General features: G+C 40.9%; 1 protein-coding gene across 1 annotated transcript in view; it reads right to left on the reverse strand.

Annotated features, from left to right (window-relative positions):
* LOC124590493 (myosin-I heavy chain) overlaps positions 1 to 10,206 on the reverse strand; it is a 219,827-nt gene extending 209,621 nt beyond the window's left edge. Inside the window, exons 1-3 of the mRNA XM_047131657.1 lie at positions 10,198 to 10,206; positions 9,861 to 10,113; positions 5,337 to 5,527 (exon numbers count right to left, since the gene is read on the reverse strand). Of these exons, the coding sequence (XP_046987613.1) occupies positions 5,337 to 5,527; positions 9,861 to 10,113; positions 10,198 to 10,206 (453 nt within the window). The remainder of the gene's footprint in view (positions 1 to 5,336; positions 5,528 to 9,860; positions 10,114 to 10,197) is intronic.
* Positions 10,207 to 14,775: the final 4,569 nt, after the last annotated feature.

Genomic DNA, 14,775 nt, shown 5'->3' on the forward strand with positions numbered 1-14,775 from the left:
AGAGAGTCCACCTCCATTATGTTTCTTTCATCAGTCCACTGGATATTCACGAACGAAAATATTCTTTCCACATTGGCATTATGGGCTGGGATCTGGGATTGCAAATAAATACCTTGCAATTATTACCAACTCAGAGTAATGCTGAAGACAATCACAGCTTTAAAAAAAACTCACCCACTTCTCATGACATTCCAATATCGTTTTTCTTTTTCTTTTTTTTTTTTTTTTTCCATCATTCCACTTGTGAAGACTTTCTTCAACAAAATTTGTCAGTATGCCGAACTGATCAAAGAGAATGGAATCATCGATTTCAATCTCCTTACTCTTCAAATAAGAAACTGTCTCTTCAACACTTTCCCATTTTGGCACTCTCTTCAGTAACATCCAATCAAACACCGGTGATGAGGGTAAATATGAGGCGCTCCACTTGCTGAGATATTCTACACAAGTGTCATAAAACTTGTTAACTTCTTCTCTAAAACTCCTTTCCGCTGCTTCTGATACTTCTGCTCTTTTAAGGACAGATTTAACATTAAAAGAAATGGACTGATGTACTCTCCTCTTACTAACAGTTTCCAGAGTATTTTTCAAAACATCATTTACCTCTATTACACTTTTCGTGCTTCCCTCAATTTCCTTTACCCCATGCTCCAAAGCGCTAAGCTGACTGCGAATGAACCATAAGTAGGCTTCACTTAAAGAGTTACTGAAAAACTGAACCAATATTTTAGGGCTTTGTCTTCGTTTAAGAAAAAAATCTTTTAACGGTTCAAACAGGCGGATTACTCTTTCAACTGCTGGAAACAGTGATAACCAGCGAGTTTTCGAGTGGCACATTACATTCATATAGTCAGTTCCCACATAATCACAGAACTCCTTAAGCCTCTCTGTTCTAACAGTATATATGTAAAAGTGTGAGTATACATTCATGACGATAGTTTCAACATCACAGCTTAAACTGCCAGCAGATGTCTGCACGTTATTGTGTAAAACATGTGCAGGGCACCCTATGCCTTCAATGTTTTCATGCAATGTTGCCTTTAATTTGGTAAATATGTTGCATTTGCCTTGTCTTTTTAAACCACCAAAGTTTGTGTTGGTGTTGTCTCCACAAAATGCCACACATTTATTTTTCTCAAAATCAAACATTTCGATAGTATTCATACAAAATCTTGAAATTTTGTCAGATGTTTCATTAGGTAGGGAACTCACCTTCAAAAGTTTGGTCTGAATTCCCTGATTAATATCGAAAAACTGAACAACAAACGGAAATATTTTAGTGGCCTTATGATTGCTGCCATCAGTGAATATCCCACAGAAAGAAGACTTTTTGATGTACTCGAGGCTTTCCTTTACACTCTGGGGAGCAATAACTCCTTTCACTAAGGCTGACACTTTAGTTCTTGCTGAACTAAACTTTTTTGCAATGGAAGAATCATCAAACACAATGCTGTTAAGCTTATTAGTACAATCACTAGATCTATAAGTTTGATGATGTTTTACTGTGTGGCAGGCTAGTGTACGCTCGGCTGCTCGAACTTTCGTCTCTTCACTTGACTGATGTTTCACAAAATAAGTTTGTAGAGTTTTACTGCAGCTCGGTGCACTGTATCTGTTAATGTGTTTCTATGACCTAATGTGACCAACTATGTCGGAACGTCCACCATGACTTATACTAATAAAACAGTTACATACAGAACACTCTGCTTCGTAATCAAAACGACCTTTCTTAATGAAATTCCATTCCTTGGAATAACAGTCACTGAACTTGCAGGCACATTTCGGCATTGCGTTTCACAGTACTGCAGCAATAATATCACTAATATGAGAAAAAACTATTGCAGTTTGTCTGACAAAACATCAACTACTACACTGTTCTGACAATGAGTGTGTGAGTAAGTGGCGCGACAATCGGACGGTTTCATAGCTCTGTCACAATAATACAATTTACTACTTGTAGGCCTAAGTACCGCTCAAAGTAAATTATTGCCTGAGTGTATCAATACTGATACTGTGATTACTAGTATGGGACAATGGAGGTTTTAGACAAATAAGCTAAAATATATTAATTTCTTGTGTTGTATTTCCTTTAATATAGCGAAATCCCAAAAATTTGAGAAAGTTTCGCGAAATGTACTTAAAAACTGAATTCCGCGACTTTTGAGCGTCCCGAAACAAATTTTCGGGACACCGGAACCCAGGGATGAAAACCGGGGCAATCCCGGTTTTCCGGGACGTTTGGTCACCCTACTCTAGCACTGCTCTCAGCTTGCTGCCCCAAGCAACTGCTTATTTGTGATTTTTTAATTTCTTATTATTTGTGATTTCTTTAATGATTTTTTACATTTATAAAATTAAAAGTGTTTTTAACTACGCAAACAGCATCTTTGCGATCTATTGGGCCACAGTAACAGAGGAAATTCCACCTAGTTTCGCGGTGTCTAACTCTTGTCATTTTCTCCCTAATAAAATTAGCCCTCCAAGAGCGAGCGAAGGGTCATCCAACGTAACACTTCTAGCACAAAAAGCACTTCTGGCGTACGTGATAGCAGTCATAGCCTCCACTTTCTCAAACGACACGGTGAAAGCGGTGTTTTTCATTTCATTCCGAGCAATTGATTATTTGTGATTTTTTAATTGATTTAGCATCAACTCGTCAAAAAGAAACAGGAAGGCACTGGTGACAGAATCGTCCACTCAGTGGCAGGCATACGCAGTCGGCCGCCCTGTGTTATTCACGATGTTCAACGCAGCTGTTCTTGCAGGTGACGGCGTGCTAGCGCCTTTCCATTCTGTTCCGTACCATCTGTAGCAGTCATTTTCACTGTTGGTCAGCTGGCTCTTGAGAAAGTTGTGGAGAGAACTGAGATGGAAAGACATCTACTGACGGTTCTCTTTTTCAACCTCAGTACCTTCGGCGTCAGTTGTCTCTGGCAGAAAATCACCACCTGAATCCGGTAAGTCGCAATTTGATTCCATATTTGAATTCTCCAGAACGCACAAAATCTGTCTTTAATAATACCGCGATGAAGCGACATAATTTAAAAAGCTGTTACAAGCAAAAAACGTGTCTAACTGATGACGAGAATAACAACAGCGAGACACAAAACACGACTGAAAAGTTAAATAATGATGTCCAGCGCGCCAACTTTCAACAGTGGATATATCACCATTGCAGCAGTGATTGTCGAAGAAAGTAAACCGTAACTCAAGTACTGTAGCGGTACATTTGTAACTATAATCCAGATTAGGTGGGACAGGCTGTAATCCGGATGACCAAAAATACTCTACAAACGCAAAAACTCTAATACGTACAATATACAAATCTTTCATTTTGACATTAACGAGAAGAACTGTTTTGGCACGGAGACTGTAGTCCATTCACGTTTATTTACTGCAGAATTGTGTAAGTTTGTTTCAAATTTACATGGCGTTTGAGAGCAGTACGATCGCGTAGACGTTTCACGAACATCAGTTCGGCTGGGGTAGTTTCTGATTGACGTTCTAGGTAAACCACAACTCTTTCCACCCGTGCCATTGTCTCCGTAAGGGATATTATTTCTTCCCTTGAAATGTCACTTTGTTGTGTACTTCAGCATCACTGTCGCCCTCTGTAACACAATAGACGGCTATCCAAATTTCGTAATCGGTCATCGTAGTGTAACCGACAACACTGTCATTTTGCAATCAACTTTTTCTCCATGGAAGTAATTACATTCTTTCGCTTCGAAGACATTTCAGTCACGCATTCTCAAAACCCGGGTCCACAACAATAATTCAGGTACAGTTTCTCAACTCTGTAGGGGAACATATTCACGACAGTGGTCATGGTACGCGTAAGCGTGGGATCGGCGATCTATATGCTGCCTGCATTGTCAACATGACAATTCCAGGCAAATCATTCCGGACCAACTGCATACCGCACATTTTCACGTTAAAAAAGGAAGGAGATCTCTTGCTGTTCTAGGCATACTACATGAAATTTCTATGAGAATTGCACAAACAGAAGAAGAAAAAAAAGATAAATCACTAGGTTTGATGGAAAGATGTTATTAACGGAATTCGTCAAGGCGGAAATAAAAATTACAAAGTGTTTTTTCATCCTTTTTTCTTTTTTATGCTAACAGGATTTATGACATTAATTGCATTTTGTAATACGAAATTCAAATTTGCAGAGACCTGAAGTAGTAGGAACATTGCTTGACGGTTTAACTTTAACATGGAATCCAGGTATTCTTCCTATCATTACCACTGCATCATCGGTTCATGCACCAACACATTTGTTCCATTCAAAGCCTGTCTCACAGAAAAGTTCGTTCACTGTTTTAAACATCTGGTCACCTATAACATGCCCAGCTAATAACTTACACACACAATAGTAATTTTTCGTGCACTCTCTCAGCATTACTATACCTGACATAATACCAACAGCTGCGTGATATTTGGAGCATCAGTCGATTCATCCACCTGCATTGTACATTTCGAGCCCGCTTTAATTTTTGCTCCCACTGGTCATTTCTAATATCCAAAATACGTCGACGTATTGTATCATTCGATAGAGGAACTTTTCTTTATTGTATGGGAATTTTTGGTCCAGAATAATTCCATTCATTCTTATAACCAGTGAAAAAACTGCGACCAACCGTTGCAGAGGCGGCCCTTCTCCAACGTTGGGGAGGGGGGCTGCACCGCATCCAGGTGCAGTCTCCGGGTAAGGGGGAGAGACAGAGCGCACAATCCATCACTCAGCCAATTATTAATTTGTACTCAAAGCTGCTATATCGCTAAATTATTGCAAAATTAACATCCTGTGCTGGAATAGTCAGTCAACTGAACCTCAGCGTCAGCTGGGGTGACAAGGTAGACTAGGGTCGTGTGAATGGTTATAAGAAGCGAGTGGTTACAGTTATTCATCTTTTACAGCACAATGCAAACACAGTTGCCTAAAGTAAGTGATGAGATTAAAAATTACGAAAAAACACTTTACTTTCACATCATTACGCGACCTCCCAAAAATGTTCACGCGACCCCGGTTTGAGAATCCCTGGACTAAACCAACAAAATCTCTTCGAGTGTGTGAATCACATAATCTCAACAAAAAAAAACTTCGTATACGTTACGTAGTCCGGAAGCTATAATATATCGAAGCTGTAAAGTACGTATTGAAACAGTCTGTCTGTTCAGTGACATACATCACTTCTGTTCAGTACATAACATCCAAAGAGTATTTAAGGTTGACCAACTCTCACCAATATTTTCCTCTGCGCTTTTTCTATGAAGCACAGACATTCGTCAAGAGAAGCTCACATAATGACACAGGCAGTGTATTGGCTCACCTTGGCCGCTTCAACCAGCTGGTAGAAAACGTGGTAGTTCCTTTCTCCGGGGCTCTGGAACGTGATCCTTGACTGCTCCAGCAGGTAGTCTTGTATTATACAACCCTTTATCATCCATTTGCTGTCGAAACAAACTTGCATAAACTTCCCAAACCTACTGGAGTTGTCATTTCTGACGGTCTTCGCGTTGCCTGAAAAAAAAAAAAAAACAATAAAAAGATATTGGTAATTTTATCTGCAGTGCTTTACAAAATAATTCTAATCTTTACAAAAAAAATTACAAAAACAACTGTGTTAAGTGAAAGATGACACTTAACATTAGCCGGGATTAGCTTATAGTTTCCTAAACAGAATAACTGTTAATTAAGATAACTGCATTCACGTATAAGATAGCGTCAAAGAAAACAAGAGCTTCTTAGTGAATGTGCCGTCTCAGGAACCACTCACATATTTATAAGAGCACTGAATTAAAAAATTACAAGTCGTGCACTATGATCATCTTATTGGTTGTCCTAACGTATAGTTACTGCACACCAGCTTCGGTTATGAAAGTAATTATTGTATTTTTTTCAACAGTCGTTGAGAGGTCATTATAAACTATTTGCCTTAACAATGTGAATCTCTTTATCCATATTATTTTGTGAGATACGGGGTCCAAATCACCGTTTCGCAGATTGTTTACGTGAATATCGGTATTTTTCCCTAGGCAGGCCACGAGTACCTTAACTTCCCACGAGTACCTTAACTTCCTCTACCAATTGATTATAAGGTTCACCTGCAACGACTCCGTCGTTGAAAAGACTCGAGGGGTGGGAGTTATCCATTTGGTCTATTACGGCTTGTTCAGTAAGAACACCAGACAGTGTTGCTAACTTTTTAGGGCCAACACTGGCTTCTTCTTAATACCATTTATATGGCAAATGAGTGGCTAAGGTGGGGTTCGGAAATATGTCTTTTTTTATTTTTTTTTACAATCATTTGGTTGCTTTTCCTAGTTTTCTTTCTTGACAACAAGAAAGTATTAAAATCCATGTTGATTAAAGAAAAATTATTTGTATTAAACTAAGATTTCAAAACTCATTTCAATAGTCCAGAAAATGTATTATTAGATTGAATTAAAAAGCACAACAAAGCGAACTGAATCTATGTTTGTGTGTGTTATGGACTCGTCAGCATACTCATATACAAGACCAGACACAGAACTACGAAAAATAAACAACTGTGAGTCTTACTGGAAACGCTGTTGCAGCATACTTCGCGACTTACCAATAATTAAGGAACCTATTCTGAGCAATGCGGACTTTATGCAGGATGAAGCACCTCACAGTTGCAATAAACACTGTGGCAGCGACTGGACTGAGGAGAGCAACAGGGAAATTTTGTTCAGTGGATAATATGAAGTTTGTCCTGCAAGTGCCGAGGAGAAGCATTATTTACATTTTTGTTGTGAGAAAAAGGAAGTTATGCGAAAGAAACTGACATTCAGATGTTTATTTAAATACATATTTGCGTAAAAAATTAAGACCTTAAAAAGTGGCTGATATTGTATATGCATATCATAGGAATAAAATCTAAGAAGGTTATATCTTTAATAGAAGTACTAGTGCATCCAGAAATCGTGCTTTACTCTCGGGCTATTAAAGCCATTAAAATGGAACATCGTACACACTGTACGATAAGATGCAAAATGTTATGGAACAGTTATTTCCTCAGGTCGTTGTAAACTTAATTATATACCTGAGATGACTAAATCTGAGTAAACTATTTTAGAAGAAACTGATTCCAAAAAGTAGAAAAAGGTCCATCAGAATAATATCAGCGTTGATTTCATTTTGGCTTACCTGTGTATAAAATTTGATCAGATTGTTCTTCATGTAGTTGGATAACAGTATCTACCTTACTGGATTTTCGTTTACGTCCTTCCGCCACTTTAATACCTAGCAAAGCGTATTACTGCAAAAATAAAACTGCACAATAGTACACTTCGCTTTATTTAATCTTTTTCTGGCTTTTTTCGTAGATAAATTTAGCTTACTTCGTTTCGGAGAGTTGGCCAACAGACAAAAAATTATGTCATCAACGGGAGATATCACGCAAACATCACGCCTCTGATCTTCATAATGGTCTGAGTTCAGAGAGGAAAAAAGTTCATGAATTCCTTCAGGTACCTATATGAGGTTGAAGCCACAGACGATAGAGCTAGCAAATTGAGGGGCTATTGATATGCCACCTGCTGCTCAAAAGTCGTAGACATATGTTATGGGATTTAGTGTGGGTGATATAAGGGCTAGTCGAGGCGCACTAGGGAGCCTGACAAATCAGGAACATCCATTATGTGACCAAAAGTATCCAGACACCCCGAAGAACATACGTTTTTCATATTAGGTGCATTGTGCTGCCACCTACTGCCAGGTGCTCCATATCAGCGACCTCAGTAGTCATTAGCCACGTGAGAGAGCAGAATGGGGCACTCCGCGGAACTCAACGGACTTCGAACGTGGTCAGGTGATTGGGTGTCACTTGTGCCATATGTCTGTATGCGAGATTTCCACACTCCTAAACATCCCTAGGTACACTGTTTCCGATGTGATAGTGAAGTGGAAGCGTGAAGGGACACGTACAGCACAAAAGCACGCCGACCTCGTCTGTTGACTGACAGAGACCGCTGACAATTGAAGAGGGTCGTAATGTGTAATAGGCAGACATCTGTCCAGATCATCACACAGGAATTCCAAACTGCATCAGGATCCACTGCAAGTACTACGACAGTTAGGCGGGAGGTGAGAAAACTCGTATTTCATGGTCGAACGGCTGCTCATAAGCCACAAATCACGCGGGTAAATGCCAAACGACGCCTCGCTTGGTGTCAGGAGTGTTATCACTGGACGATTGAACAGTGTAAAAGCATTGTGTGGAGTGACGAATCACGGTACACAATGTGGCGATCCGATGGCAGGGTGTGGGTATGGCGAATGCCCGGTGAACATCATCTGCCAGCGGGTGTAGCCCCAACAGTAAAATTCGGAGGCCATGGTGTTATGGTGTGGTCGTGCTTTTCATGGAGGGGCTTTTGTGTAGCACTATCACAGCACAGGAATACGTTGATGTTTTAAGCGCCTTCTTGCTTACCATTCTTGAAGTGCCATTCGGGGATGGCGATTGCATCTTTCAACACGATCGAGCACTTGTTCATAATGCACGGCCTGTGGTGGAGTGGTTACGAAACGAAAATAACATCCCTGTAATTGACTGGCCAGCGCAGATTCCTGACCTGAATCCTATAGAGAACCTTTGGTTTCAAAGTTGCAGCCTCACTGCTTAAATTTTATTTGATTTCACAGCTGCAAATTAACCACTGTTACTTAGGTTGGCTATTGTTTCTGAGGTTGGTCGTTGTTGTTAGGGATATGAATAAATACTATAGTTCATAAATACTGTAATTCGTAAGTTATACTTTAGTATTTACTGACTGTTGCTGTCTTTTGATTAAATAATATCTTAAGATCCTGGGCAAGAAGTTAAAAAACGTTGTGTCTGATCTACTAAAACTGCAGGTAAAAAAGGTGCTTAAGCATGAAAGTGTAGTAATCTTGCAAAGAGGATCAAGAAATTGTGCTTATGTGGCTTCATTTCATGTGTCCAAATGCCTGTATTGACATTGTTGTTGTGGTCTTCAGTCTTGAGACTGGTTTGATGCAGCTCTCCACGCTACTCTATCCTGTGCAACTTCTTCATCTCCCAGTACCTACGGCAGCCTACATCCTTCTGAATCTGTTTAGTGTATTCATCTCTTGGTCTCCCTCTACGATTTTTACCCTCCACACTGCCCTCCAGTACTAAATTGGTGATCTCTTGATGCCTCAGAACATGTCCTAACAACCGATCCCTTCTTCTAGTCAAGTTGTGCCACAAACTCCTCTTCTCCCAAATGCTATTCAATACCTCCTCATTAGTTATGTGATCTACCCATCTACTCTTCAACATTCTTCTGTAGCACCACATTTCGAAAGCTTCTATTCTCTTCTTGTCCGAACTTTCAGAAACGACTTCCTGACACTTAAATCTATACTCGATGTTAACAAATTTTTCTACTTCAGAAACGCTTTCCTTGCCACTGCCAGTCTACATTTTATATCCTCTCTACTTCGACCATCATCAGCTATTTTGCTCCCCAAATAGCAAAACTCCTTTACTACTTTAGGTATCTCATTTCCTAATCTAATTCCCTCAGCATCACCCGATTTAATTTGACTACATTCCATGTATTGACATATCTATGTGAAAATAATCATATTTTAGTAAAAATGCTGAATCTTAAAATCCTTTCCTCACTAATAACAACATTTTTAAAGAATGTCGAAAAAAGAGAACTCCATGTTATTAATAGTTTCTCGCGGAGCACTTATTCGTTTGCTGCGGAAACCCAGTGTTCCAGGGACCAATGTTTTGTCTGTCGAGATTACATGTTGCTGTAGCAAGTATGTACCGCATTTAAATAAGAAGTGTTGTATTCTGAGCACTGACCGAAGGCTTCGAGGATGGTGTTGGCCTCGAGGATCTGCTGCTCGACCCAGGTGCTGACGTTGCTGGTGACGGAGCAGAGGTACTGCAGGATGAACTTGGTCGTCTCGGTCTTGCCGGCGCCGCTCTCCCCCGAGATGACGGTCGACTGGTTGCGGCACGTGCTCTGCAGGGACTTGTATGCCGCCTCTGCCAGGGCGAACACGTGCGGTTCCAGCACCGCCATCTTGCGTCCGTGATAGCGGAACACGTACTCCTGCAACACAGGTAACAACAGCGTATACATCTACACATGGGCGTACCTGAAAGTGCGGGAGAGGTGGGGTGAAGGGAGGGGTACAGTCGCCATGTCTCCCAACTCCTAGAATGGTAGGAGGGAGCTATCGTGTTTGGATGTGTCCATGAACGCATCTACACATGGGCGTACCTGAAGGTGCGGGAGAGGTGGGGTGAAGGGAGGGGTACAGAAGCCATGTCTCCCAACTCCTAGAATGGTAGGAGGGAGCTAACGTGTTTGGATGTGTCCATGAACGCATCAAAAATTAAGTTCCCCGATCCGTTTAGCTGCAGTCACGAGCGACGGCGATCGAATTTATGCTTGTTCTGCGTTCATATTCGCGTCCAGTGGCGCCCATCGGTTGAGGAGGACACGGCGATCGGTCGATACCGCTGCTCCCTCTGAGGTCTACTCGGACTGAGTCTGCGCTTCATCATTCATTCTCCTACAGCCAATGACTGTTCAGTTGTGTTCTGAGCGCCAAGCTATGAATGTCGTAGTCAATGCGAACATTAACCCTTTCATGAGCCGTGGGAAACATGCTTCCCACTACAATGAACTCGCTCCTAGTCCCGTGGGATTCACAGTTCCCACCTCTGTACGGTGCTGCCACCTAGTGAACAGTATAGGGTACTACCTCCAATCGGAAGTTCCCGCCGTTTTTGCTGTACCTTCGCGCAGAGGCATTGTATAGCTGAGTGTTGCTCTGTAGAGGAGCCTTTCAGTGCTGTTTGCATGACATTTTGTGATTTTTTCCTCAAAACTACAGTATAAGGTAAATCCTTTTGATTTACCCAAATTTTTGAAGGAAAGCGTAAAACTGGAACGAAGACAATTCCAGTTTGAAACAAAAGGAGCCATTTCTGCAGTAAAATGGATGGATAACCGTCCAGTCACTTTCCTGTCCTCAATTCACGACCCATGAGAAACAGCCACAGTGAAAAGGAAAAACAAGGATGGTACTAGTGCAGAGATTTCTTGTCCTGAAGTTGTGGCTGAATACAACAAAATAATGGGTGGTGTCGATAAGTTTTTTCAATTACGAGAAAGGTATGCTATTGGCAGACGTTCTGTAAAATGGTGGCACAGAATATTTTATGTCCTGGTGGACGTTGCTGCAGTGAACAGTTTTATCCTGTGGAAAATAAGTAAAAGAGAAAGTGGACAGCATGATCAGCTCTCATACAGGATCCATCTAGCCTGACAATTGATCGCTGCCTTCTCATCCCAAAAAAGGCGTGGACAAAAACATGTCTTTCTGGCAAAAAGGTGTAAAGTACCTGAAGATTTTCGTCACGTGGCTGTAGGGGAGCATCAACTCATTTTAGGAGAAACCTACTGGACGTGCCGTCATTGTAGTACCAAAGCTGCGGAAAAGAGTACTCGCTGTGTTTGTACATATTGTCAAATACCACTTTGCATAGACCCATGTTTCAGAAAATTTCATGGCAAGTAATTGTGAACAATCATTGTAACAAGGGAAGTAAATTTATCAAATAAATAAGACATATTGAAAAAGTTGTTTCTGTCATTTAACTCCAAGGAAGGGCAGTGGGAAGAGTACTTCCCACCTTGTTGCGTGACCTCACTTTCACAGTTGGAGCAAGTTTGATATTCTGTATGATAAATATACCTATCTACTAACTACTATCTGCTCTCCATTAATTAAAAAAAAAAACTGCTCAATAATTTTGCCCACGAAAGGGTTAAATGTGGTCGTAGCGAATTATTTAGTGACTCTTTATTCCATTTCTTGCGAGTTGTCACGGTTGATGGTGGTGGTAAGCGATAAATTCTACACAAGCAAGTAAGAGACATAATTTGCAAGAAAAACACGCTCTCATGAAACTCAAAGCACTTGCATGGTCGTACCGCAACTATCGCTTGGAACCGGCAACAGTGCAATCCCCGTCTGCGTCTTGCCCTGGCTCGGACTCTAGTAGCAAGTGTGGCCAGAACCATTTGCCGTGAAATCTCAGAACTGTTCCGCCGCCGCGCCGAGTGGCCGAGCGGTTTGAGGCGCCATGTCACGGATTGCGCGGCCCGTCCCGCCGGAGGTACGAATCCTCCCACGGGCACGGGTGTGTGTGTTGTTCTTAGCATAAGTTAGTTTAAGTTACTACAGGTTATTTGTCTTGGGCGACTGCAATCTGATTAAAAAGAATTACACCAAAGCGTTTCGATTTTATTTACAAAGCATTTTCTGTGGTTATTCTGTAAACTGGATACACACGTTTGTACATTTTTTATTGTTTTAGGTTAAAAACAGCGTTTTCTTTATAAAGTTCGTCTGCAGGCTCCTTACGGTGTTTCTTTACATAATCTGCTCCTTCCCCTCTTGCTAGGAGTGGTTAGTGTCGAGAGGCCTCATTTCACATTCGCGCTTGGCAGTTTTTAGCATTCTGCGTTATTTCTTGTTCTATCCTCTGTTAGTCCTGTTTGGTAACAGTCCCACGCACTTGGGAAATATTCTGGGACGGAACGGACAAGTGTTTTGTAAGTAGTCTCTCTTGTTAGAGTGACAACATTTCTCCTTCATCCTGCCACATACTTTACCTACGACTGAGCCTACGTCATCATTACGTTTCACATCCATACAAATTGTTACACCCTCTGGTATTTGTATGACTTGCCTAATTCTAACTGGGGCACGGTGACGTTTTAGTCGTAGGATACTACTTCTCTGCGTTTTGTTAAGCGCACAATTCTGCATTTCTGAAGATTTCAAGCAACCTGAAAATATTTGTTCCACTTTGAAATCATGTCAAGCACTTACGGGATATTTGTACAGCTTTTTTTTTTCATGTAGTACTTCATTATGGAACGGCACCATTTGTCTGAGGTTACTATTAATGTTGTCTTCTAGGTCATTAATATAAGACATGAGAGCAAGGGTCCCACCACGCTGTCTTGGGGCAAGCATGAAGTTACTTTTATACCTGCCGATAACCCTCCGTACAAGACAATATGCTGCGTCCTCCCTACCGAGAATTCCCGAATCCCACCATGAATTTTGTCTGATACTCCATGCGATCGTACACTCATTAATAAGTGTTGGTGTGATGCTGATTCAAACCAGCTAACCTCTGATTGCACTCGAAGGTAACGATCTCAGAAAGCTTGGGAACCATTGCTCAATGGGCTAGACTCAGAGAGACGAACATTGTTAAGACGGAAGAACTGGCCAGAGTCGTTATTGTTGGTGACGTGGGCAGACTGGAAATGGCTGGGTCTGCGGGTGGCCTTGGAAGTAATGTAGCGTACAAGGATGACTGTCCTTCCACTACATGCGTATCACTCAGGAAACATGCATAAAGGTCCATATTGCATCCACAAGCGCTGCCAAAATCTAAGATCAACTTGTCGCTGACTTTTTCTTTATTCAACTATTCTTTCCCTTTTGTCACTAGCTGTATTCGAGCCTGAAATTGATAGATTCTGTCATTAGAAAATATCGAGTTAATTAGAAAAAAAATTGCCTCAGACTGCAATTAAATGGTCTTCGCTTTATTACGCCATGAGCTATTTCGAGACTTCCAGCCTCGTCAACAGATGCACTTGATACATGCACGTCGGAACGACGCGCGGCACGTTCATTTTAGGATTATTTTCACTGACGTCAACTGTCCTTCAACAACGCGACCTGTCAATTCAGGCACCCAAAACCCCACCCCAAAGCGACGTACTCAGTTGCTGGTTGCAGAAAACAGCAGAATTTTTATTAAATTTTGATGCAATTTCTTTTTTCTTAATTAACCATACGATTGCGTTTTCCGTAGCCCTATCAACGATGGAAAGCTTAAATATAAGTATCAAGTTATTTTCTATTGACTGCACTAATTCCGAGCGAGATAAGGAGTGTGTTACAATGCCGTCCACATTCCTTAAAAAATGAATTACTTGTTTTATAATACATATTCGCTTTGGAAGGATTCTATTTCAAACTAAGTAGCCGTCAACCATGAATACAGTGTAACAGCATTGCGGCGTGCATCACTTACGCTGCATTACAGTTATACGTTTCACATATTCATTAGCGCGCTAAGCCGGAGACGGATATTGAAACACGTATTGAACTGGCATAGTTGATTGCACTAACGAAAAAAAAAGGAAAATATGCAGTGTGCCGAAGATTCGCGATTTTTAACACCCAAAACCTACGTATGCTGTAACTTATTGGGTGCCAAATGTCTAATAGTAACGAAAGTAACATTTGACATGTTCCAGGTAGGCTTAATAGGCATATAATGCTCTAAATACAAACATTTGATAAGGTCACTTCACTGTCGGTCTGTTTGCTGGTGTAATGAATGGCACCTCTCCTTAAACGTGAAGAAATAAAATGTAATGGCTGTAACAATCAGAAAGAATCTCAAGTCTTACATTCACAAGAACAAACAAAATCTACACAATTATCAATGCACATGCCCCTATAAACGAGGATAACAGGAAAAACAAAGAAAAAGTGGAGGCCTTTTGGAATCATCTAGATGACATTATTCAGAAAATTCCAGATAAAAACATCACCCTTCTTCTTGGAGATTTTAATGCACAGACTGGTAAGGAAAAAAGGTATAAGAAGAGAACAAACAGAAATGGTGTGAGACTAATAGAACTTTGCCAAGCACACAATTTAATTCT

This window comes from Schistocerca americana, chromosome 1, assembly GCF_021461395.2.
Source record: "Schistocerca americana isolate TAMUIC-IGC-003095 chromosome 1, iqSchAmer2.1, whole genome shotgun sequence".
In the NCBI taxonomy this organism is placed as follows: domain Eukaryota; kingdom Metazoa; phylum Arthropoda; class Insecta; order Orthoptera; family Acrididae; genus Schistocerca; species Schistocerca americana.